This window comes from Amblyomma maculatum, chromosome 1 (assembly GCF_055883805.1).
Source record: "Amblyomma maculatum isolate TAMU_Amacu chromosome 1, ASM5588380v1, whole genome shotgun sequence".
Classification (NCBI taxonomy): Eukaryota; Metazoa; Arthropoda; class Arachnida; order Ixodida; family Ixodidae; genus Amblyomma; species Amblyomma maculatum.
Window position 1 is genome coordinate 418,808,381 of NC_139344.1, and position 24,328 is coordinate 418,832,708.

Here is a 24,328-nt window from a genome sequence, read left to right on the forward strand (position 1 = left end):
CTAAAGGTGAAACCAACTGAAAATTGCTGTGAAGAATGTATTACCTACTTCAAATTGGTTCCAAAATGAGGGTCCGTTCTGTCGATTACCACTTTATCAACTCAATTCTACAAGCTGCAGGGATAAAATATCACAAAGAGGGAAGATACATTTTGGCGTATCGGTCCATGTGGTTAGCCCGGTATTAAGGAATATTTTCGTTCAAATTGGGCATATAAGGCAACACTGCCCGGAAATAACCTTTTTATGTTTATTTATTTACGATATACATTGTCGATCCCCCCTGCAGATTGTTACAGTAGTTGGTTCATATAAAAGAGGTGTACAAGTGCACTTTCAAACCACCTGAGCCAGTATATCATTGGGTCAAGCAGAACCAACTATCAGGTATACAATAAAAAGAGTTTTTTTTTTTTTTTTTTTTGTACGCAAGCTTGCCATAAGGCATATTATAGAAACTCATGTAAATGGTTTTCCTTGAGGAACCGAAGCAGGCTCCTGCTTTTTGCGTTGTATGTGAGCCATTTAGAGAAGTCCTTTTCCCTTCATGTGGTTAGTCCCACTTCGCGCAGAACCTGTATCCTTGATGCCTTTGTTGCAAAAACATTTGTTATTGGCATGTAGATCAAGTAAAAAAAAAGAAAACATATTTACACAACGACCATCAAAGTGCGCTTTTTGTGCTAGGGCTATCCAGTACCCCTAAGAACAGATGAACCGAATTTGATGCCTTCATACTTTACAGAATTTACCACATTTTATTTATTCAAACTGGCCCTTTTAAGCGCATATTGAGACACTCGTGCTAGAACTGAGTTTATCACATCATATAAGAATCAAGTGGGCGACCAGTATAAAATGAAAACCAATTTGCATATAATCAAGAAAAGGAAGCACGAAACCACGAGGAAGATCTAAAAGAAGGCATAAGCTCTGGCTCCTTGACAGCAGCGCGACTCCCTAGTGAGCCTACCAAAACGTTCCAGCGTGTCCTGCAATGTCACAAAGCTGTCCAGTGCGTTCCATTCACGCACAGCCCAAGGGACAAAAGAATAATGATATACATTGTAGGGGCAAGAGTACTCTTCGAGCGCATAGTCATGCTGGTGTCGTGTTGCTCTAGAGTTGCTGAAGTTGGCATAAGTGACAAGATTTATTTTCAGCGCATAATGAATGAGCAGATCTAATAATTTGAGTCTATATGTCTGGGTTGCTCGGCTTGACAGTGTGGTCAAGCCTGCGCGTGAAAGCAGCTCCGTGGGAGAGTCGGTGCGCCGATACTTGTAGATAAAATGAACCGCTTACCGTTTGTAAAAACGTGTACCACACTATGTTCTTTTATTCTAGAATTGGACGGATGAGAGCCTTGTATGTGATCAGTTTGGTTTCTTTTGTGGAGTAACGTAGGACGGGTGTTTTAATGAGAATAGCCTCTTCATTGCTTTTTGGTGCTAAGCTGCATTGGAACCGAAGCTTTGTGTAATTTTTAAACCCAGATATGTATTTTCAGTTACAGTTTCAAGAACGACGTTGCCGCAGCCGTAAGGGAAGCCAAGCTTCGAACTTTTTTTATTACTGACATGGAAACACTTTTTTCTAAGTTGACAGACATTTGCCAACTATTGCTACCGCACGACGTTGTTGAGCGCCGTGTTCAACACGGTGTTCAACAACAATTTAGGCACTCTCGAAATAGTATTAAACGTATTGTCAATGCTTAGTTCGTGAGCGTTGACAAAAATGGTGTGTCTACAATGCGCTGGAAAAGAAGATCTTTACCCAAAATTCTTGCTCTACTCATAACTGAAGCGCATTAAGTATGCGGATAACAGCAGTCTGTCTACATTTCTGTCACTCTATCGGGAACTGCTGATCAATCGGTCTTAGCTCCTGGGAAAAAACCCGTGCAAACATCGTTAGATCCGAAGTATACTGGCATCGACCTTCCTGGCACTCATGACCATGACTAATGCAAAATACTTATAAGTAATTTTGTATGCAGAGTGTACTGAGAAATTTTAATAAAGCTTGTCACTGTGGACATGCCCCGAACATATGCAGTGAACATCAGAATGATACTACATGACACCGTGCTTTTTCCAGACTGGAATCAAATCGGTGTTTGACAACCGTTCCAGGATCTTTTTCTCCATCCTTGAATTTTGTTCACAAGAAAAATGGTTTTTCCAATCACCCACAATACCTTTCCGGATAAAGCTAGCAGTGGAAGCATTCTTCTGCGAAAACTCGTGGAATACCCTAAGGCCTTCCGGGGCATCTTCGTCTAATTTTTTGGTGAAGAATGTTGCGAAGTTCCGAGCAGCGTAATTCTTCATTGACTTAATGTCACTGTACTTGATCACGTCCTTGAGGATATCTTCGTTCTCTAGAAGCAACTTATGGTAGTCTTCGTCGAAGAACTCTGCTATCTTGAGCACATTCTCTCGCGGTTGGGCCTTCATGTCTTCGTAGTGGAGAAATAGCACGTTTCGGTCGTTTCGGTGCTCATACCAGCCCCGAACGTGGTCAAAGTAATCGCCGTAGTCGGTCTCTCCCGAAATGAAAACCTCGAAGAAGTCGTCGAACTTGCCGTCAACGAAATCATACCCCGCGAATCCCCGCGTGTGGTAGAACTGGGACACGCAGATGTCCTTGGGATTGCGGCATACGTACAGGTACTTCGCTTCCGGGTGCATGGGCGTGAGGTGGTAGGGAAGGTGAGTCTTTATTATTCCCGGCCGCACCATGTTTCGCACACTGTCAGCGCCCAGCATTTCAATGAATGGACTGCTCTTAAAGAACTCTAGACCACTGGCTGGGGGCACGCCCTTGTTGAAGATGAGGAATCCAATGTGCTGCGTCCATGTGGTGCCACACTTCAGATATGTCGCGACAAACTTGTCATCAGGCCGCGGTTTGTAGCTGAGTGCTGAGCGTAGTTTCTCTATAGTGAAGTTTGGGTTTAACCGCAGTACGCCGTCCATGTCTTGGTATAGCGGGCCATTAGGCCGGCGCACGTCGACGACGGCCATGCTGGACTCTATGTGTCCTTATCCGTGAAATTTTAAGGCTTCAAAGTTTCTGTGTCTCTTTGATTCCTGAAAACAGAATGAACAGCTTTGTCAATTATCCAAATCTGTAGACTGATATAGTGAACAAAATTGAATCGAGCATTTGAAAAGATCCAATAAAAATGTTTTTCACACTCGTTAATCGCAGATTCGGCTGAACCTTGTAGAACGTAACCAACCTTTCTTACGACGTGAGCCGTTATAGGGAGTTCGCCCAAAGCCGTCGCCTGGACAGAAAGGAAAAAAAGAGTGGGAGACACTTAGGCATCCCCTATAAGGAAATGATGTGAAAGTGTATATGGTTCCTGTCTGCAGCTTCCCTTTTTACATCCTCACTCGCTTATGCACATGTATTGCTGCTTGCTCAATTACTAATTAATTAGTGCCTCTATTTTTCATGCACAGTAATTAGCATAGAGTTAGCCACATTATTTGAAGGTCACCCAGCACCCAGCATAAATATAAATTTCCGCTTCAACCAATCCGTAAGAACGTGCCACAGGAGTAATGTGTCTCTCTTATTTCTAGTGGCTACGTTAGAACGTGCAGGCAGTACCTCGCAATAACTGCGACCAACTCAGTACGGGTGGACTCAGAAGAGATCACCGTACTATATCTAGATAGTAGTAGCAAATGGCTGCAGACTGCTCTTAAGGCTGCTGAGGACGGAAATGGCGAAATCCACTTTACCAGACTGTTTTCACAAATAACAGCATAGCCATTGGCATTCCTACCACCATTATCATCGTCATCATCACTGTCGCTGCATTATAATTATCAACTATGCACCGTCATTGTCATCGCTACTGCCATCATTATTATTATCACTAAGTGCAGCGTCATTATCATCGCTACAATCATTATAATCAATATCACTCACGGCATAGTCATATATATTGTCATCGCTACTATCATCTTCACACTAAAAAAAGAACTACGATCGCTTTCTCACAAGCCCTGCGTGGAGTGGAGGTTTACACGCTCACTGGGGATCGAAGGGACAGTATTTCGAGACGTTTTCTGATCACAAGTTCTTTGTACGGCACGCATGAGCCAAGAGAGGCTTTCGCCTTAATATAGCTATTGCTACTGTGCATTTGGCATCCTACAGACCCCACGGACTCTTTAGGTTGAGTTTTGAGGTGGAGGTTAAGAATTGCTTTGTGTTGTGATTTTCTGATTCACGCATGCAAAAAAATAGACGCCGACGTGCTTACATTCACCGAAGGCTTAGTTTCGCTTCAGTACTCTGAGGCTCGCCAGAGCGACTCCTTAAAAGCCAACAGGATGCGTGTGAGAAGTGCGAGATATCATAGAGTATTGTTATATACATGTTGCTGTAATAGTTTAAGCGTTCGATGCGTGGCAAAATTTATTTTATAATTATATTGCGTTTGGAGGGAGTAGATAATAAAGTTATCATGGAGACGGAATAAAAAGCGTTTTTGGAAATAATTGTTAGGACTTCTTAGAATATCGTAGGATAATATTTATGAACATATTAATGTAAAATGTTAAGATCCAAATGAGTAAAAACCTTTTGTTCTGAACTTTCTACTGCCTTCACAAAAAATAATTGAGTGGCATAGAAGGCCTATTCGGTTTGTTTTAAACTCCTAGGCAATAGTGGGACTTTTTAAGATTTCTTTAACATATTGATGCAATTAGCTAATTTTTCGATCTGTAACAAACTTTTGGCTCTGAAAGTTGTCCTGCGCTAGTAACAAATAAATCAGGATGGGAAAAAAAGAGGTTGGGGCACGTGCTCTTTTATCAATATCCAATAATTAAAAGCTTGTAGGGGGACGATCTGCTGATACCTATATTGATTGTTATTGTAAAGATTCGACATAAAAAAAAAAACGTAAGTTCAGAAATTGTTCCCCCTCCCTCCTCTCCAGTTCAAAAATACTTGGAATATTTATATATGATTGTGCGTTCTAATTGTTTTCGCGTGCGGTTAGTTTTTCCTCGAATAGTTTGCTGAGCTGGAACGCTTTGCTAGGAACAAAATTTTCTGACCTCCAAGCTGGCAGCTTTTGCCGTACGAGAGAAAGAATAGTTGAAGCTGGCTTTTGTTTCATCCAGCGCCCCATCCGTTATCCGAAAGGCAAGAAAAAATATGGCAAGTTTTCCGTCTTACTATTCTTCGAAGGACCTGTTCCTGGTGAGGCTGCGCATTCAATCCTTGCGTTGATGTCGGCAAATAGAAAGATACCGGCAAACGTTGTTGCAGGCTGCAAGCAATTCCAATGGCACTTGGTGTAGGATGTGATCCGTTGCTTGCAAACGCTGCAAAACATGTAGCGGAGTTGAAAGACTGAAAGCAACGACCGAGGGGTTTTTTAGGTAGCAGCCACATCTGCTGTGTCTGGTTATTTCTCTTTATTGTCCAAATGATAAACAGCTTAAATTCACAAAGTAAAACACTCATGATTTATACGCACTGAAAAGCAAGACATGTAGGTGTTTATACTTGAACGACCATCTGTAGAGAGCCAGTTATAAAACCCTGTTGTCACGAGCGGTACACCACGGGGCGGCCGCCATCTGTTAGTAGTTATAAATGCATAAAGCGAACAGAATTTCCAGTGTTTCATTTCACTTTTCTTTGATGTACTAGTGCCCTTAAAATAAAACGGAGCACGGGCCTGTAGAAAAAGCATTCTCTTTCGTCCGGGCTATTGATGAGGCGAACACCAAGAGTGTCAAACAGAACATCCGGATGTCCCACTTCCACCCAGGCAGTGCACATGCACATGCGTTTCTAGGGCGCGTAGCAAGACAAATGTTTCTACATTCTCGTGCTCTATTTTATTTTGGGGCACTAGTGCATACATATTTCAATGCTTGTATTACTTTTTTTTTTTTTTACTTAACAACTTAACATGAAACAGATGAAAATGATTCAAAGTTCACTCACACCCGTTACTTGACTCTATCTGAGTATGCCACGAATGCGTGATTTATCGCGTGCCATGGCATCTGAATATCTACAGTCGGGAGTAAAAATAATATATAACACTTAGCCGGTGGCGGAGCTCAGTAAAAGTGCATCGAAATGCTATCCAGCGAACGCGACGGGGGCAGTGACAGCGCCACCAGCATGTCGATAGAATGGGGCACCTCCAGATGGCTTTGCGATGACGTTTTCCCCAGCTTGCCATCGTCCCTTGTATGTCTCCTCTTTTAGCCCTGTCTTTAATTTCGCGCTGAAAAAATATGCACTCTCCTTTCATGACTCCGTCAAACTTGTGGCAGTCACGTCAAACTCTCGACGGCTGTGGTTCCAGTAAAGGATCAAAGACCGGGTGAAAAAGATCGAAGTTCAGAGGAAAGGAGGGGTAGGGGGGCACAGGTAAAGTGAATAATGAGTAGACGCAAGGAAGAGTCTTTCGTTTCTTGTCCTTTGTGTTAAACGAGGCCTGCATCATTTAAAGATAATTAGGATAACAAATTTGCACTCTAGCGTCTTATAAACTTCAATATAATGGATACTGTTCGTAAATTATTCGAAAACACTTTATTACTGGCGAACTATAGACAGAAGCAAGACGCACGTGTTGCTGTGAGATGTCAGTGCGCGTTAAAAAAAGAACCCAGGTGGTCAACATTTCCAGTGCCCTACACTACGGCGTCTCTGATAGCCTGGTGCGCTTCGGGCTTAAAACCCTACAAACAAGCATACAAACTGCTCATTAAAACGACCAGGAGGCGTCTCATGTGTACATTTATTGGCCTGTCAGGATAGCACGGAATGAATTATATGAAGAAAAAAAATACCTATGAAACTACAGACTAAGAATACAATGAGCAAGAACTCTGAAAACAAACATTGAAAGAACAATGGCTGGCTCTGAAAGTTTCATAGAATGAAATGTTTAATAACAGACCTCGACAAGAGATGCAAAAAAGGCAGAGGCTAATGCATGCATACAAGAATTCAAGCCTGCAAACGACTACTTACATAACAAATCCCTCCACAGTACTGAAAAGTATGCAAAGAAACATACGAGTACCTACTCTAAAATATCGCAAAGAATGAGCAAAGAATGTGAAGCCAATGATCTGAAAGCAAAAATACTCCCCATCTCTTCCGATAGTACTGCTGGTCAAAGAACGAAAGAGGCATGATCTCAGATGTACAAAAGCATGCATTTCTAACACGACAAAACGTTGAATTTTGCAACTGAAAGCTTAATGACAATTTGAAACGAATGCAATATTGAACAAGCACTAGGACCACGTACACATTAAGAAAAAGCAGTGAAAAAATGTAGTCCACATATTCCTTGAATTATTCCTGCGAAAAGCTTCGTAAATTTTTCCAAACACTTTTTCGTAAACCCCGAGAAAAATACAGGAATTACATTTAAGAAAAAAAATTTCATCGTTTTATCAATACGAAGAATGGAAAAAAATGCTAAAAAGATGTGAGGATAACATTTTAAAAACAGAAAAACAATTAGATCAATATTACAAATACAATAGTTGCCACTCAGAGGCTCAAAATAAATTAAGTAGATGCAATTTCAAAAGAAAAACAAAGCAACCACAAGGAAATACAGGGCTTACAATTAATATTGCACACTTGCCAAGACTTGCCGAACACTTGCTAAGACGGAAACTTGCCTCTGAAAGTCCTCGAGCTTCTGAGCAAGATGTTGCCTCACTTATTTCTTTCGCTTGCGTGCATCCTGTGGGCTTGAGTCCCCATTGAAAACAAACAAAAGTTCTACAAAGAAATAAAGCAGTGAGCTTTTACATAACAGCAAAAAGCATAACCAGGAAAATTTGTTATCATGACTGCAACATTTTTGTACTGCGAAAAATCTGCCTTTTGTTAAGGGTGCGAGGCTTATCTAGGCGGCAGTGGCCGCGACCTGCCAGCGTGAGAGCGGACATCATCAGTAACGTGACTGCGCGGCTCCTCTGATACGCCGCACAGAAAACATGTCATGATAGGGCGTTACCGCAGTTGCTTTTCTTGTAAACGAATGCAGTCATCTTTGCGTGCTGTGGAAACGCTACCATTCTTCCCAGGAAATCATCTATCCGTCTTGTTTATTTATATCAATCTCCCTGCAATGTATTATGAAATGACTAGACTACAAATACTGATTGTAAGTTTTCTTTTAATACGCTAGCTTAAGAAATTGCTATCTATAGATGACCATGTTTTGTTTGCATACAGCCGATAAATATTCTATAGATAATTTTTGCCTCATCATTGTTTTCATTTTAGGCTACACATTCTAGATGTGACCATGCTGACAACTATTAGTACAGGTCATGGGAGGCAGGAAGGAATCTGGAGTCCACTGTCATGTGGTTGATTCTACATCAGGAAGAAGGGCGTTGCGCCAGTGTGTGGCGTGATGCAAGAGATGTTTGGTTTGGGCGTGAACACGAGAAAGACATAGGAAATCATTCATGCCGAAAAATCATAGTATACCTTATTCGGCTGGTTCCGAAAGCTGCGTGGCGTTTTTGAACGGGAACACAATCATCGCTAAATATAAAGATCGGGCCTCATGCCTGATATCATACTCTTTTCATATCCGCGAGTATGATGACATATTTAAGATCGTTGTGTTGTTTCTAGCATTAATGTACTTCCATATTGTGTGCCTACCCGGCGAAGGTCTTGTAAAAGATCGCAGTATCAATAAATAAATAAATAATATGTGTCAGCCAACCGTCAGTGACCCAATTACCAAAGAACCTGGCCTTCTTAATCAGTGACTTTTTATAGCGACCGTGTGTCTATCACGATCATGATTACGCCGCAATTGTTTTCAATTCTGTGTTTTCACTTGCCCTGCTAATTTACATTACTGCCTTGTTTTCGCAATAAAGAATTTGTTGTTAATCAACAATGTGTCTATCTCTTATCCCCCGTCCCCAATGTCAGTCCTCTCATCTCCGCCTAGCAGTCATTCGTTGGTTTGCTAAACTACGACAAGGATAAGGAAATTGCCCTCGAAGTCAATGCTCTGAATTCCGTGAAATAGTTTGAAGAAGTACATTTAGCCTTCCAAATACACACTTCGCACATTCTGACAGCATCGCTCTAAGGTACAATATTTCGCTGCACTTTCTTCTACAGTGTTCTGCAACTTTATCCGAACCGTTTTCAAAAATTTTCCTTCCTGAACCGGAGGCTCATTTCCGCTGAAACCGCGCACAAAGTTTGCGCGCTGTTGGCCCTTTTGTTTTGTTACGTAGCAAGATTGGCAATGGTGCTTACCTGGTTTTGCCACGCGTGATTAAAACCGAGAACCGTCTGCGGCGAGATTGAGGAGCAAAAAACGCCAGGGCCGAGTTTCCAGGGGAAAAAAAGGCAGTTGTGGCGGCATCTAGAGTCGATGTAGGAAAGTGCACGGATCTTAAGCGCGCAGGCAAGCTGGGCACGTTTGCTAATCATACTAGATGGCGCCACCGCTGCCATTTACCTAAAAATTTGCGTTCGCATCACGTCACAGACGGTTCTGGTTTCTCATCATGGGCAGCCAAACCAAGTAAGCACGAATGCAAGACTTGCTACGCCACAAAAGAATAAACAGAGCGCAAGCTTTTTGCTCGGTTTCACAGCAAATGTATCTCCCGTTGAGGCGTAAGAATTTGTCAAAACGGTTTCGATCAAGTTGCAGAACACTGTATTTCCACTAAACAATAAAGGCTAAGAAATATTCAAAGCATTCTATTTTACCAGCAATGACATAAGGAATCCAGCATGGACGTTGTTGGTGCCCGTCACCCAAATCGGCCACAGCACAAAGGCATTCACGCAGTAATGCGGCTTCGCCGTCAAAATGCTACTCTCTACCTTCAGAGCTAGGTCACCATTTAGGGGCAGATTTGTTCTCACGTATGCCAACTGATGCACCATATCTCGCTTCCTATATCTTATCATCTCTTCAACAGGTCCGTGCCCTCGCCTAAGAATTCTTCCCAAGTAGTCCGTTTATCTATACCTTTGGCGCCAAAATCGTGCGGGACACGCTTCGGGATGAGTTATCTAAATCCAGTTTCCCAACCACCTCATGCCCCGTTTGCACTTCTACGCTTGGTGTCTCTATTCCGCCACAAGACGAGATTCACGGGATATGACTTCGCTGACCGCAAGTTTGACGACTTCCTCGATATCTTCATCTCGGGTGACTATGTGGACTACCTCGACCACACCCAGTGTCCGAATGAACCACGCAGCGACCCCAATATCCTCTTGCTCCCCTACGAAGACATTCAAGCCCAACCGCGGGAGAATGGGCTGATGATCATGGCGTCCTTCGAAAAATCTACCGCACCTGTATTGTGCAGAATCGAGATGCTCCAGAATGTGGAAATCTACAGCGATGCCACGTCCATGCAGAATGGATTGATTTCGTCAGCAGGTACCTTAACAACACCGCCGCCGCTGTGCTTTTTGCTACTTCTGCTGCTCCACCAAGCGCTGCGTCAGCGCACGGAGTTCACTGCTTACAGACAGCCGTCCCATGTGCGTTGGCACACTGCTTCATTTTAAGCCGGTTGCATTTGTGCGGCAAGGTAGTTCGCCAGAATGGTGTTGTGCTTCGGCAGGTGTGAGAATGACGGTCAAAGAAAGGTGTAGAACATAACAATCGTGGACGCAGTTCGGAAAATTCTGCTAGAGATTTAGCTATCTTGTACTTGTTGATCAGTGTACATCAAAAACGGCAATTTTCAAAAGTATGCAATATCTTAGGTGCTTTTCACCTGCCGTTAATCTTTAAATCATGCTCTGAAATGTGCCCCCCCCCCCTTCCTTTCCAAGAATAAAAAGGCACTCAGATTAATCTTTGCGCTGCTTTTTTAGGCTCTCTTATCAGCGATTTCTGCCCTATATAATGCTGCGGGTGAAAAGCAAGCGGAGTTCTTATGATCATATTCAAGAGATCCGTAATGGCTGCGCACTTAATGCGAGTACGCTCTTCTCATACCTGTTTCAGCCACAGTAGCAATAATGGCGATAAAATCAGTGGCTAGATTCAGGCAATGTGAAAGAATTTCTTTTATATTGTCGAAAATCGGTCATTGATAATACGCAGTGCTGTCATTTAGCTGCGGTTATGTCGCGATACCGCCAGCAATTTCCAAAAATATTTTCCAATATTATTTATAAAAATAAAACGGCAGCTTGCGCTCAACCATTATTCACGCATATTCAAGACCGTACTGCGAAAATGACGAGTGTGTGACACCGGAGCTACTCTGACAGAAAGAAGAATGCATGTTGCAGCAAACCCTTCAAAATCGGCCTAAAACTAAAGAACATTTCCATCATCAGCCGAACTATACCTACTGCAGAGTGAAGGCCTCTCCCATATCCCTCCATCTAATCCGGCCCTGTGCTAGCTGCATCCACTTGCCGCATGCAAACTTAACCTCATCCGCCCACCTAGCTTTCTGCTGCCTCTTACTACGCTCTCCTTCCCTTGGAATCCAGTTTGTTATCCTAAGTGATCATCGGTTATCCTCTTTTATCCCTACATGTCCTGCTCCTGCCCATTTCTTCTTCTTGATTTCCACTAGAAGGTCATTGTTCAGCGAAAAACTTAGCGTTGAGACAGGACTAGAGAGACGAAAACAGGACAGAGTACATCCCTACTCCACTCTGTAGAAAGCCATTGCCTCGAGCTATTTCTCTGACTCCCGCTGCACACTTCCTATCTCCTAAGTTACACCTATCATTTTCCCTTCCACAGCCCTCTGAGTTGTATTCGACTTAAATTGAACCCTTTTAGTTAGCCTCCGCGTTTCAGCCCCATAGTACTGTTCAGATGCAACTGTTCTGCACTTTCTTGCTGAGTGATTCCTGTAAGCTGCTAGTCCTATTCTGAGAGCACTTGTTCTATTCCAATCTTATTCTCCGTGGTTCTCTCTCTTCAATGATCCGTGTTTGTCAACATTTATTCGTTACTTATTTGATGCGCCCTAAACATTCCCATTCGCCTCTCATTTTATCATTTTAGTTGACGCACGAACTTGTGACCGGTGCATTTAGGAAAACGCCACAGCTAACTAACGATGCTAAAATGCCTTGATGGTAAGCTAGGTGTCTATTTGGATCATAACAACAATCTCGTGGCTGCTTTTAAACAAACGCAATAGCGAAAAAAATAAAGAAAACAAGCGTTTCGTAACTAGCCTACAGATAGATGGATGCTCCGAAAATAACCGGGCGAAATTAGGCGGCAACAGATGCAAACTTTTTCCGGCGACATTTCTGAGGGCGCTCGGTCTTGGGACTCTGTGCTGGCAAAATGAGCGAAACTTACGGTGAACAGCGTTTTTTCTTGTCCTTTGCTACAGTATCATGAAGGTTCGAGTAGCAAGTGCAGAGCGTTCGTAGCGGTCGCCCCCCCCCCCCCTCCCCCCTCCCCCCAAGCCGCAACTGCAACCCCTTTCAGCAGCACCTGTTGGAATCAGCCTAACGCCCCTCGAAGCTTTATGAGCCTGCTTTCCCTGTTTCATTTAGATGAACACAATAAACAACGAGGCAGAAAGCTGCTGCCATCAGGTGCAATGGCAATTAAAGCGCAGAGTGTGCTGTTGTCCACACGCCGTCCCGGAGAGCTACAACGAAAATGTCGCTTAGCTCCGTCCGGAAAAAGCGCACATGCGCAGTATACTTGTTAAATAAATGTCTTGTAGAAATGTACAAACTCATTCGCCAACAAAGAAGCAGATGAGAAAACTGGCTTAAGGTTTTCTACTATTTTTTTTTTTTAACATTCGTTCAACTTCAACAGTCTTATGCAAAAGATTCTACGGAGATTTAAAATAAATCCACTCCAGAACCGGTTTTCAGGTTGGAGAAAAATTTCCTCAAGCGTGTCTATCGAGCACCAATACCGAAAGCGCAGCGTCTTATAGTGGATATTTAAGGAGCAGGCCACAGTATTTGGAAACATTGGCGTTGTAAGGATTTCATTAAATGCCTTCGAGAGGCTAAATGGGAAGCGCTACTGTCAAAATTTGTCGCTGCCTTTCAAAAACAATATTACGACTGTCATTGACAATCATTATACGCGCACACTCACAATGCAAGTGCGTAGTACATTGGTCGTGTCATTAAATCGTGACTTTCTCGAAAGCGAGCTTACAAGTTAACGTCAACTCGCTCTACCATTCACAATGTCCGTATGACTGTCAGCCATGTTCGTTCCTTCGTATTCGATTACTTAATTATAATAACTCTTCTCTTGATATAATGTTATCCTCACTTCTGAAAGCACTCATACATATCTGGTCTGGATTGGTTTGTGGGGTTCAATATCCCAAAGCGACTTTGGTTCTGAGAGATGCCGTAGTGAAGGACTCCGCAAATTTCGACCACCTGGGGTTCTTTGACGTGCACTGGCATTTCACAGCACACGGTCACCTTGCTTTTCGCCTCCACCGAAAAGCAGACGCCACGGTAGGGATACAGCAGTCGAGCGCCCTAACCACTGCGCCACCGCGGCGGGGGCTCGTATATCTCCATATTTTTTTATTTTTTTTTTTTTGAAAATGATCAATAAATTAATGCATATATTTCATGCACTGTATTGCTCATACTAGAGCACCGGATGAATGCGCTAAATACAACGTTCTATAATGCAAACTTGTAATTCTATCCACACGAACTTTTAGTCGTTTCCTTCAGCTAGACGACAACCCCGCTTCTTTCAACCTAATTTCTGTGTATGCCGTAAATCTAAGCACTGGAACGCTATTGGTCGCTTTCTTCCAGTAATGGCATGATGTCATACCCTTTTAAAGAAAAAAAGGGATGCCTCTTTCATTAATTGGACTAACTCGTATGAAGCAACAATTCAGTTTGACATTTGCTGCAATGAAGTTGAGGAGCACGGGACAACTGAAGCGCAGCTACTCCTGTTCATGTGAAGAATAAAAGGAAAGGATTGTTTTTCCTCAACTGTAGCAAGTTTTGTATATAATGAAGAAAACAAGCATCAGCCCTCGAAGGCTGAATTCCAAGGCACTGAATTCCTGCTCACTCACCGAGTTAGTGCCCTTGAAGTTGCATTCTTGTGGCAGGCAACAGATTCCCATGTGATTTATCGCAACGAATAGGCTCCTTGAGAACTATTTTTGGCTACTGGACTATTAAACAGTGCGCGAGATTTGGGTGTACCTTCGCGGGTTTGTATCTATAGAGTAGCAGAGTTTAGTGGAATTAGGATTCTATACAAGTAATAAGGTCTGTTCGCCGTTTAAAATGAACGTTTAGGATCATCACTTCCCGTATACGTTCAGGTGGGCTGAACATTTTCGCGGTGATTGCCCTGCACCGGTACCTTTTTTTTTCTTCTTCTTCTTTCAGTTCGGAAATGTGACACAACTCACAGCCATGGCTCCGTCGGGCCAGAGCATGCCTCATTGCACGCTTTCCGGTGCTGTGTGCGGAATGAGAAAGGTAACACATACGCTGGACTGAATCGCAGGTATCACAGGTGTTCGCGGTGGTTGAACCGCATATTTTTGAGCAGGTTTCAAATATAGTTTTAATAGTTTTAAATCGCGATTTTCAACCTCCCGAAGTGACACATAACCATGCTGTGGAGAGGTGAGCCGCACAATATCTTATACCAAATTTCATTTTATTTTTAATTCGTGCTGTCTTCTCACTTCACGTGGTCGTTCTTGTCTTAAGCATCCGAGAGCACTATGGAATCTATACACTGCAGATTGATTACCCCTTTTATTATTTTTTTACATATTCTATTGTGACCTGGAGCAATAAACAACGTTATTAAAAAAATGCGACAGCCGGAGCATCCCTGCTGCACTCGGTGCATCAAGTTTGCTCTCATTATCATTATCAACTTAATTCATCGTCATTATCATTGCTGCTGTCATTATTCTCATTATCACTAATTGCAGCGTCATTGTCATCGCTATCATCCTCACGGTAGAAAAGGAGAATTATGATGTGCATTTCACGATCCCGGACTTTGCGCGACTCATTAAAGCGCTCGGCTGGGGATCCGAAGGATGTAGGTTCGATTCCCGGTGGACACAGGGTTTTTATTTTTCTGATGACGTCATGGTGATGATTCCCAAATGACAAATCAGTGCACAGATTCGACGCACAAATTCGTCGCCCAACTCTCACGCACGGGATTTCGTTCCATGAGCATAGCAAGGCTTTCGCTTTAATGCGGCAGCAGCGGTCGGGACCACTCTAGATGCCTTCAGAGCTGATATTTAGATTGAGTATCTGGGCCTTCTTTACAAATTTCTTTTTTACAGAGTCCGTAGGCTGTCTACAGACTTCTGTCAATAAGTTCTATGGGCTCTATATGGTTATGGTCATGCACTCTTCTTACGCCTTTGTTTATACACCACCTATACACGCATTAAAGACAGCCTATTGATATCTCTTGGAAGAAGGCAGCAGAGCAGGTAACAACACAAAGCATAATAAGCACACACAAACACAAGGACAACGCCTTCTTCCAAGAGATGTGTGACCAACTAGCTCAACGTTCGACTCTATGACTGAGCCTATAGATAGTCTATAATTTGTGTGCAGGTAAAAGGAAGAGAAGGGTCTTACATACTATAGTCCGCGGATAGCCATTCATCCTTTATATATACTTAATGAAGTGGACTGTAGACTTTAGTCTATATATAGGCAATCTTTAGATTGTCAACAGAAAGAGAAAACAGGTGTAAATGATGCAATACAGTCTTAGCCTATAGAAAGTCTACAGGTCATTTTTATGAGGGCTGGAACTCTATGTCTAAATGGTGTTACAGTCAACTCGGCATAGATATTTCTTAGCGGTGCTATAATTTCTTCACTACAAATTTGGGCATAATTCACCCTCGCTGATTTTCCCAGGTGAATGCTAATGCAAGAAACTGCTGAATCCTCGCTTCCTTCGTCTACGAACCACGACAGCTTCTATTCTTTCCGAAGCAGCAACCGATGACGTTCTCACACGGTTGAGGTTGAGGATGCGTTGTTGTATCAGCCACTTTATTTTCGAACTTCACAGATACGGTCTGGCAGTCCGGCCGTAAAGTTTACGTTTGTGCACTGCGGAATGTTCGATAAATCTGTTCCCCGGCATTTTAAACTTTCTACTAGAATGAGACGCTTCTTTTACGTTTTCCTCGGTTCTTGTTGTTCAAGCGCATGCTCAAGATTTCTTCCCTTTGAAGCAACTTCATTTCATGTGCGTAAAGCTCTTTTCCCTCATTCAGTTTCTCTCCTATCTCATGAAAATCAGGGCACTTTTCAACCTAGTAAGTCACTGTACGGCTTTTATTTCGGTTTAACCAATATAAATTATAGCATAAGATATCGCTGTTTAAGTAGGCCAGTTTACAGTAATGTTTAAGCAGGCCTAGTAAATATACGTACTATTTTAGGACGCTTAAGCTTTGCTTTAACAGTAAATGCGATAGCGTGCGTTCATTGGCTTCATATAAGTCTTAGATACGGTGGACTACGACGCAATGACTCAATACACATTGACTAATCACTTTTAATATTTTATTTATGAAGAACTACGGCCGGACGACTCATCAGTGTCAATTTATTAGCTGGGATGGACAATGGCACCATCACTAATCATTTTCTAGTTTTTGTTATCATTATTTTTATTTCTTATTACTATTTTGTATTATTTTAAGTTATTTATTTATTTCAATTGTAAACTATTCATCAATCAATTATGACTTAAAATATCTACCAATCAGCCATTACGCTTCCAAACCATAGCCCATCACTTAACGGTCGATTACAAACCTACATTTCTCCTGCCGCTTTGCGAACACTTCCGGCAACCCCCGACAAAACCCAAGCAAAAAAGGGGGTACAGCCTGCTACAGCGACAACTTTTCTATCGAATGAGCTGCATACGCTCCCTGGGTTGAAAGAGATGTGAACACTTCCGGGGTTTGTTGTCTTTAACGCTGTGACTTTATTTGCATGTTTGTATTCCTTCGTTCGCGGCAGTGTGGGTCCGCCTTTCTAGAAGCGCACCAGTATGCGAGGGTAAACACAGTAGCCCCGTTCACGCGCTGGCGTATTTTTTTTTTTCTTTTTTGACTGCATTCACTTTGGGAACACACTGCGGCTTTGTAAGTCAGCGCCATGGCATTTCAGACCGAAAAAGCATTTTTTTTTTCTCTTAACTTTTGCTCATTTCACAACACATTTGTTTACTGCAACTGCAAGCTACAGGTGCGTTCCTTCAGGGCTACATAGCACGTAGCCTGCCGTCACATAGATCAGAAGCGAATGGAATGTTCCGAACTTCTCATAGGATGGCAACAACTTTGCTACCTGTATGAAGACGCGGCGGTGCTCTGGAAAACAGCGCCTGCAATGTTTTAGAATACCCAGTTAGCGTCATTTCACTGACGACATAGAACTGCGGACGCGGTCACGTTTGGCCGGATGGTTGAGCTACATCCGTATATTCGATTGAACGGTTGATATCGGATGCAGAGAATTTTGTTATCTTGAAAGACATCCTGTGGCAGAGCAACACACCTTCGCCTTTTTAATTTATTCTTAATTTATGCAAACAATCCTTATTGCAGTGCCAGCAGCGATATATAACGGCCTTCCACTTCTGAAGTTTTGCATCGTATACATGTTATTTTTTTGTATTTCACAGCAATGGTGAGCCTCCTCTTTTCCAATATTCCCAATGTTCACTGTCATAATAAAGCATGATGTATGCATTCTATTAAATGCATTATGATACTTTCATTAATAGGGAGTGGGAAAAGGATTTATTCTTCTTTCCATTTATATCTTTATGACATATATGTTCCAACAATAGTTTCTCTTTTATACCTCGCGTCAATAGCTTCTCTTTATGATAGGATATTCCGTGGTGTCGAATATGAGCATCGGTGTGAACCGACACCTAATTTCAAGACTCTTTTGCAGAATTCAGTTATTTTCTCTCTTTCAAATTTTCAGAATACCACCATTCAGTGCACTCTCTTTCTGCGCGTCCTAAGCCTTGTGTCCAGTCATCGGTGACTGAACGTTCCTAAGGAAACACGACTGCTCTCAGAAGGCACTAAAGAAAAGGAACGGGCACGTTATAACTTCTCGACGTCAGCCACGCGCCCGGTAACCTAGGCAGGCCCCAGCCGTCCGTCACCGTCATTCAAAGGCCAGTCGGGGTGCGAACCCGTCGGCCAGCGACTAAATATAGCGAGCGAAATGATTGCGTGCCAGCGCGAAGGAGCTTCAGCGATTGCGTCCCTCTCCGGCCTCTCATTTTCTACACCGGAAGTAAGTGATCGAGACCGTCGACGCAATATTTACGCGCCTCCTGCACAGCTATGCGGAACTACGGCTCTATAATAAAGAAACAGATAAGAGGAGCTCAGAAGAAAGGGGGAAACCATTACTCCGCTATTACTTCCTTCCCTCTTTTATTCTTATTCCTTTTTGTTTCCTTCCTTTTATTGTTTCTACCGTGGTCCAAAAATGGCTCGAGCGTGCGAACGTAGGCTGGTTCTATTCGACTTTCCTCCATGTGTTCGCGTTTTGTACGCTTGGCCCTCTTCCCTTCGCTTCCCTCTTTCTTTGGCTACTTCTGGGCTTCTTGACTCACTCTGCTCTGTCCTAGCTTTCCAGACCCTCCGCCTTCCCTCCCCCCTTTGTACGGTCACAGTCTGATTATGCGTTCTCGCTTTCTTTGAGACCTGATTGCACCCCTTCTTAACTGCCTCCCTCCTTTTTTTATCCTTGTTTGTTTTTTCGAACGTGTGGTATACCCCTCTTACAGGAAACCTGTGTAGGTAGGTCATCGCTCCTTGCCCAGTCGCCCGACAGAGTGCATGCCGCCGAGAGCGTTGGCTTGTAACGCCGTGCGACGCGCACTTGCAGTGCCAGAGGCGTCCGCGAAACGCATCGGATTCGCTGACTGGTGCGCCTTGCTCCGCCATCCCGAAATTTGATATCAGTTCAAAAGGTAAGCGGCTTGCATCTACTGTCGGCCTGCTTTGGATACAAGTGCGTCTTTAATGCGCAGCTTCTTCCGTGTACATGTGAGACATGAGGCACCGCGGTATTTGTGGCCAATGTACCGATTTGTTTCATCGCAAGTTGGTGTGATAATTGAGGTCTTGCCGAAGCTCAGTCTCTACTCTTAGCTGCTCTAGCTGCTGCTGCGTAGTTTTGTCAGTCGTGCCTTTGCACCACTTCGTTAGTGCAGTCAGTATACATTTTTCGTATTTTTACTTCTTTTCTTCAGATTTCAGAGTACACGTCAAGTCCGGTACGAGATATTTTACTAAATGCTTTCTCTGTCAACTACAATTTACTCCCAACTAGAGTAAGAATGCGCTCTAGAGTGACCGTCCTGAAGTTCTCAGTGGAATGTTTCATTAAGGTCAGTGACATGAGCCGACACCCATTCGCTGGGTAGATTGAGCATTCATGATGTGATTGAGCATGGTCGTAGAAGACAAAGCCATGTATTGGGTTTTCTTTTGAGCAGGTTTTATTTTTCTTGGCGTGTTTCACAGCATGTCACCCTTTTCCTCACAAAATACAGATTTGAACGCTTGCCAGCTTTTGTAGAAACATTTACATTTTCAGAGGAGCTTTAAGCAGACTATATTCGGGCTATATGTAATGTTTATGACAGCTCACGTTAAACCCCACTACAATTATACAATTTTACTTGCTTCTCCTGGTTCGTCAACAGGATTTCGTACCCAAGTGCCTCAACGTCTGTGGTGCGCACGCAAGTCATTGTTTTGGTGACCGGCTAAAAAAAAAAAAGAGACAAGCCGTCAAGCCGAGCGAAGTGCCGAAGTCCTGAATTCAGGTTACCAAAATCAAATCAAAGGAGTCGACGAATGGAGGACGAGCGTGTTCTGCCATTCTACGGATCCTATTCTGGGTTGCGTCTGGCTAGCTTTTACCCACCGTACGCCATCGCCTCCGGCCTTCAGTACAGCCCTAAAGATGGCGATGTCTTCCTCGTGACGTACCCTCAGTGTGGAACGCTGTGGATGCAACAGATCCTCTACGTTCTGCTTCACAACGGTTCTTCGCCTAAAGATGCCGCAAGCCTGTTCCGAACATTTCCTTTACTAGAGCTTGAAGGCTCCGAAGCAGTCGAAGACGCTCCTAGCTCTCGAATAATCACGTCGCATCTACCATACGACTTCATCCCCAAGTCGCCAACGGTAAAGTACATTGTCCTTGTGCGTGACCCTCGAGACGTCTGCGCCTGCATGTTCCGACGCCTTCGGACGTACCCGGCGTACGAGTTCGGCGAAGGTCAAATGAGCGACTTCCTGGAACTTTTTTGCAACGATGCCATTGACTACCGCGGATACTTCGCCCACTTAAGATCATGGTGCGATCACCGAGAAGACCCGAATGTCTTCTGGCTCAACTACGAAGAACTACACTCAAGTTTCCAGGACACTGTGAAACGTCTTTCGTCTTTTCTCGGAATCGAACATAACGTCTTCAAGAGTAGAATCGTACTCAAGAAGTGCCTTGAGAAGAGCAGCGTCTCCTACATGAAGTCCAAGACCAACAAATACATGGAGGAGTTCTTGTACATTCCATTCGAGAAGCTTGCAGGAGACACTAGGTTCTCTGAAGGAGTCAAATCTTTTCACGCATCCGTCCAGTGTTCAGGCTTCTTGGATGCTATGTCCAACGTCCGGTGTGTACACAGTGGTAAGGTTGGCGCGTGGAAAGATGTTATGACAGCGGATGAAGCCAAGAGAGTCGTAGACCGAACGGAACTTGCGGGGCGTGATGTAGCAAACGCCGTGTTATACAACCGATGAAGTCAAGATTTTGTGCGCGTTGATATCGCGCGTGGACTGGATCAACTGCGAACGCTGACATGTGCACCATATACAGCCGGAGCTAGTACATCCTTTCTTAAATGTTTAGAGCTGCAGTGGGTCTACTTCTGAGCCATACGATGTGGCTATAAAGCATTCCTAAGTTTTAAAACTTGCTTAAGGCAAGAAGATTTTTCATCCTACTCTTTCCAATGGCTACGACTTCCACGATTGTTAATGAAGCCATAATATGCGGCTTAATAATAAAACCTCTGGCCTCTAAACTTCTGACAGGGGCTGTACATGGCGTACTTGTACCCGAGAGGAAGTGAAAATAAACCGTAGGTGCTCACCAAAACCTGCTGGTCATTTCTAAACGCAAGAGGAGCAGAGTTCGCAGAAAAGAGAGTTGAGCGAAAACATAGGTTTAAAGCCCTTCTGTGAGTGCATAAAGTCAAAGCAGAAAGAAGCAAATTGCGCAAGCGCCAAACAGGGCGTCAAACGCATCAACATGTTACTTAAACGAGCGTGGCTATAGGCCAATTGGTGCAGCACCACCCTAGATCGCTTCTTTGCCGCTGCATTGTCGTTTTGCGCGATGTTGCTCCTTACCATCGCAACATGTTATCCTAACAGCAAAAATATCGCAAATCAAGAATAGTGAACGTATAAGAAAACTAGTTCTGTATGGAAGGCGCACGCAGCCTCTGAACACCCTGATGTAGAACAAAGAAGACAATGCATGTAAATAGCATAAGTGTCAGAATTGTGCTGCATATATTGAACAAATTCTTAACACTTCATCTCGAAGTTCGATACTTCTCGTGCTGCGACACACTCAGGACGTTTAATCTTCACCGGCTGAATAGAATTTCGAATGCATAAACGGCAATATAAACCCTTGCGTCTCTTTATATATTTTTAAGGATATAATGAAGGGCCTGCGGCTTCGCTCTTTCAAGATTTTCTTAGAGATTGAGGTGTTAAACGGGCACATGTGTACACCCGCTAAGATGGTGCGTTCGACGCGGCAACCATCTTGTGGGCTGCTGCCGGCACCTAGCTGTTGGTCCATTCTTCGCATTCTATGTCAGCTTGTGCCGGCACCCAAAAAATCGTTGAAGTTAAGCAGAGTTTCAGTGAATTTCCTGAACTGCATCAAAATAGTCAGCGAGAATGTTAGATAAACCTGGCGGCTATCGTAGGGCCCGCTGCGCTATACTTTGTGAGGAGCGCATTAAGGTGTGCCCCTTCTGTCAGCATTGTCAATGATGAGTAATATACCTATATTACTGGTTTCGAGGGTTAATGTCAATGCATGCCAGCACAATGCTCGAGGACTGAAAGCTCGTACTATTGTCATTGGCCATGGCGAGCCCAGTCAGATAGCAGTGCATCCTGTAGTTGGTGCGATATGGTCCGCCATCTGTCGCCCCGAGGGTGCAAATGAAAGTTGAGTGCAATCGTTTGGAGGTGGGCGAAACATGAAGTTCATTCAAGATATAAAATCCAACCGGCGTGCAGCACAGTGGGGTCATCTAGACAAGACTAAATTCAGGAACCTACGAAAGGAAGTTCGTACCACCCACTTAAGTCTTTGAAACAACCATCTTTAGCCAGACCGTAGTAAAATAAGCAACGCACCCAAGCAAACCTCAATTTATACCATATTTCTTATCAGCAGTCTTAATGGATTGCCGTACGCTCGCTATCAAACCCAGCAAATACATTTACCCGTTAGTTTTACAGGTTGCACATAGTATCATCTGGTTCAAAACCATATATCAAGGTCGAGAAAAAAAGGCAAGTTGGAGGCTGCTGTCGCATGCAAAACAAATGTAGGCATTGAACGAGGGTTGAAATCTGGGTCAGTTGGTACATAGTCTTAGAGAATAAAAACCAGCCAAGGGACGAAGACGAAGGAAGACGATGTACACACGGAAGCTAGAACTAACAACTGTGCTTTATTGAAATAATATTTCCCAAGAAACCTCGCAAGGCATGCACAGCTCGACGTCCAACACACAGCATAAAAGTGACAAAAAAAACAGCAACGCTTCGAAGATAGCCAAGGTACTACGGTCTTTGAGATAGATAACTTATTTCTTTCCGCATCAACGATATGGATGCTGTGCTAATACAATTATCTCCTTGCATACTTATGTGATAAGCTTCAAGAACTTCGCGCTCTACCTTACCCTTGCCCCTACCAAGAAATGTGACATTTGAAAACAGCGGATAACAACCGCAATCCCTACAATGGCGAGACAAATTTTTAGCTCCACTGATGTGTGACAAAGAGTTGTGATGCTCTCGCAGCCTATCATTAATACACCGGCCAGTTTGGCCGATGTAAACTTTTTCGCATGTTAGAGGGATCTTATAAATAACACGTGTGGCACAAGGAATATAACAATCATCATGTCGCGTCGAGCATACAGGGGCCTGTAGGCAATGTAGGCAAAAGGAACAAAAACAATCTCTGAAACTTGAGTGCAATTTAGGTGCATTGAAATCTAGATGCAGACAAAAACAAACGTTTCCTCATTGGACATTTCTTGTCAAGCGTGTAAGAGTATTTTCATTGTTCTGCAATTTATATGCGCTGAAAGTGCTTGCTAAAGCTGCGCCGCCGAGCTATACTCTCCGCTATGCAGCTATCCAGTTTAAGGCGAAAATATAAGCTAACCTTGATCGAAGACAATTCGACAAGGTACTTGCAAGACCGCGATAAACGGCAGCTCCCTTTTTTTTATTTATTGGCACTTACACGTCTAGCCCGCGCCGCGCCTAAAGGGCAGCCGAACCCTATACTCCTCGGAGCCAGGTTTGAAGTGTTCTGTTCATTTGTTGTTTTTTTCGCGCCTTTCCTCTGGTGCCGGCCGCTCCCCGAGTCCGCTTGGAATGCGGGAAGTTTTTGTTTCTATCACCTGCCAGGCGTTGGAAGACTTTCGGGACGCGACAATAGCTGCGCTCCTTTCTGCCTGGAAGGGCCTGTTTTCCAGAAACACGCTGCGGCACAGCTTTCTCGGCGGTCCCCCACGTGGCGCCGCTAACGAAGGAACGGGGCAGTTAATTGAGCTGTTCGACATACGGCTGCGCTCTATTCAGCCCGAAAATCGGGTGCTCGGGACGATGCTGTTAATAGAGCAGTTTCGAGCTTTCTCCTAAACGAAAGCGCAATCTGACATTGCCCACCCGCGGTACCTCTCCCGGTGCGAGATTTCGTTCTCTCAACAGTAGGATCCTCTGAGCGGCGTCACCTGGCGACTGATAGTGGACATATTGCAACAATGAATAAGAATGCACTTAAAGCATACCGTACCCGATGCCTGTATGTACTGCGTTGACCGGCAATATAACAAAGAATGAACAATCCTCCACTGTGAACCAGTCACACACTATAAAGCGGCCAATTTGACATACTGTCA

At 43.7% G+C, this 24,328-nt stretch overlaps 2 protein-coding genes across 2 annotated transcripts; one reads left to right on the top strand and one right to left on the bottom strand.

Moving 5' to 3' along the window:
- Positions 1-2,078: 2,078 nt before the first annotated feature.
- On the bottom strand, positions 2,079-3,032 carry LOC146209200 (sulfotransferase 1 family member D1-like). Its single transcript, XM_084587368.1, has one exon. It carries the CDS (start codon positions 3,030-3,032, stop codon positions 2,079-2,081), a length of 954 nt encoding a protein of 317 aa, XP_084443494.1.
- A 15,905-nt stretch (positions 3,033-18,937) lies between these two features.
- LOC146209201 (sulfotransferase 4A1-like) lies at positions 18,938-21,227 on the top strand. The gene is made up of 2 exons (XM_084587369.1): positions 18,938-19,054; positions 19,793-21,227. The coding sequence occupies exon 2, from the start codon at positions 19,947-19,949 to the stop codon at positions 20,895-20,897; it is 951 nt and encodes a 316-aa protein (XP_084443495.1). The 5' UTR covers positions 18,938-19,054; positions 19,793-19,946; the 3' UTR covers positions 20,898-21,227.
- Positions 21,228-24,328: the final 3,101 nt, after the last annotated feature.

Bases quoted from the DNA above. Each gene is read 5' to 3' on its own strand.
- LOC146209200 (XM_084587368.1), bottom strand. From the start codon at position 3,032: ATGGCCGTCGTCGACGTGCGCCGGCCTAATGGCCCGCTATACCAAGAC.
- LOC146209201 (XM_084587369.1), top strand. From the start codon at position 19,947: ATGGAGGACGAGCGTGTTCTGCCATTCTACGGATCCTATTCTGGGTTG.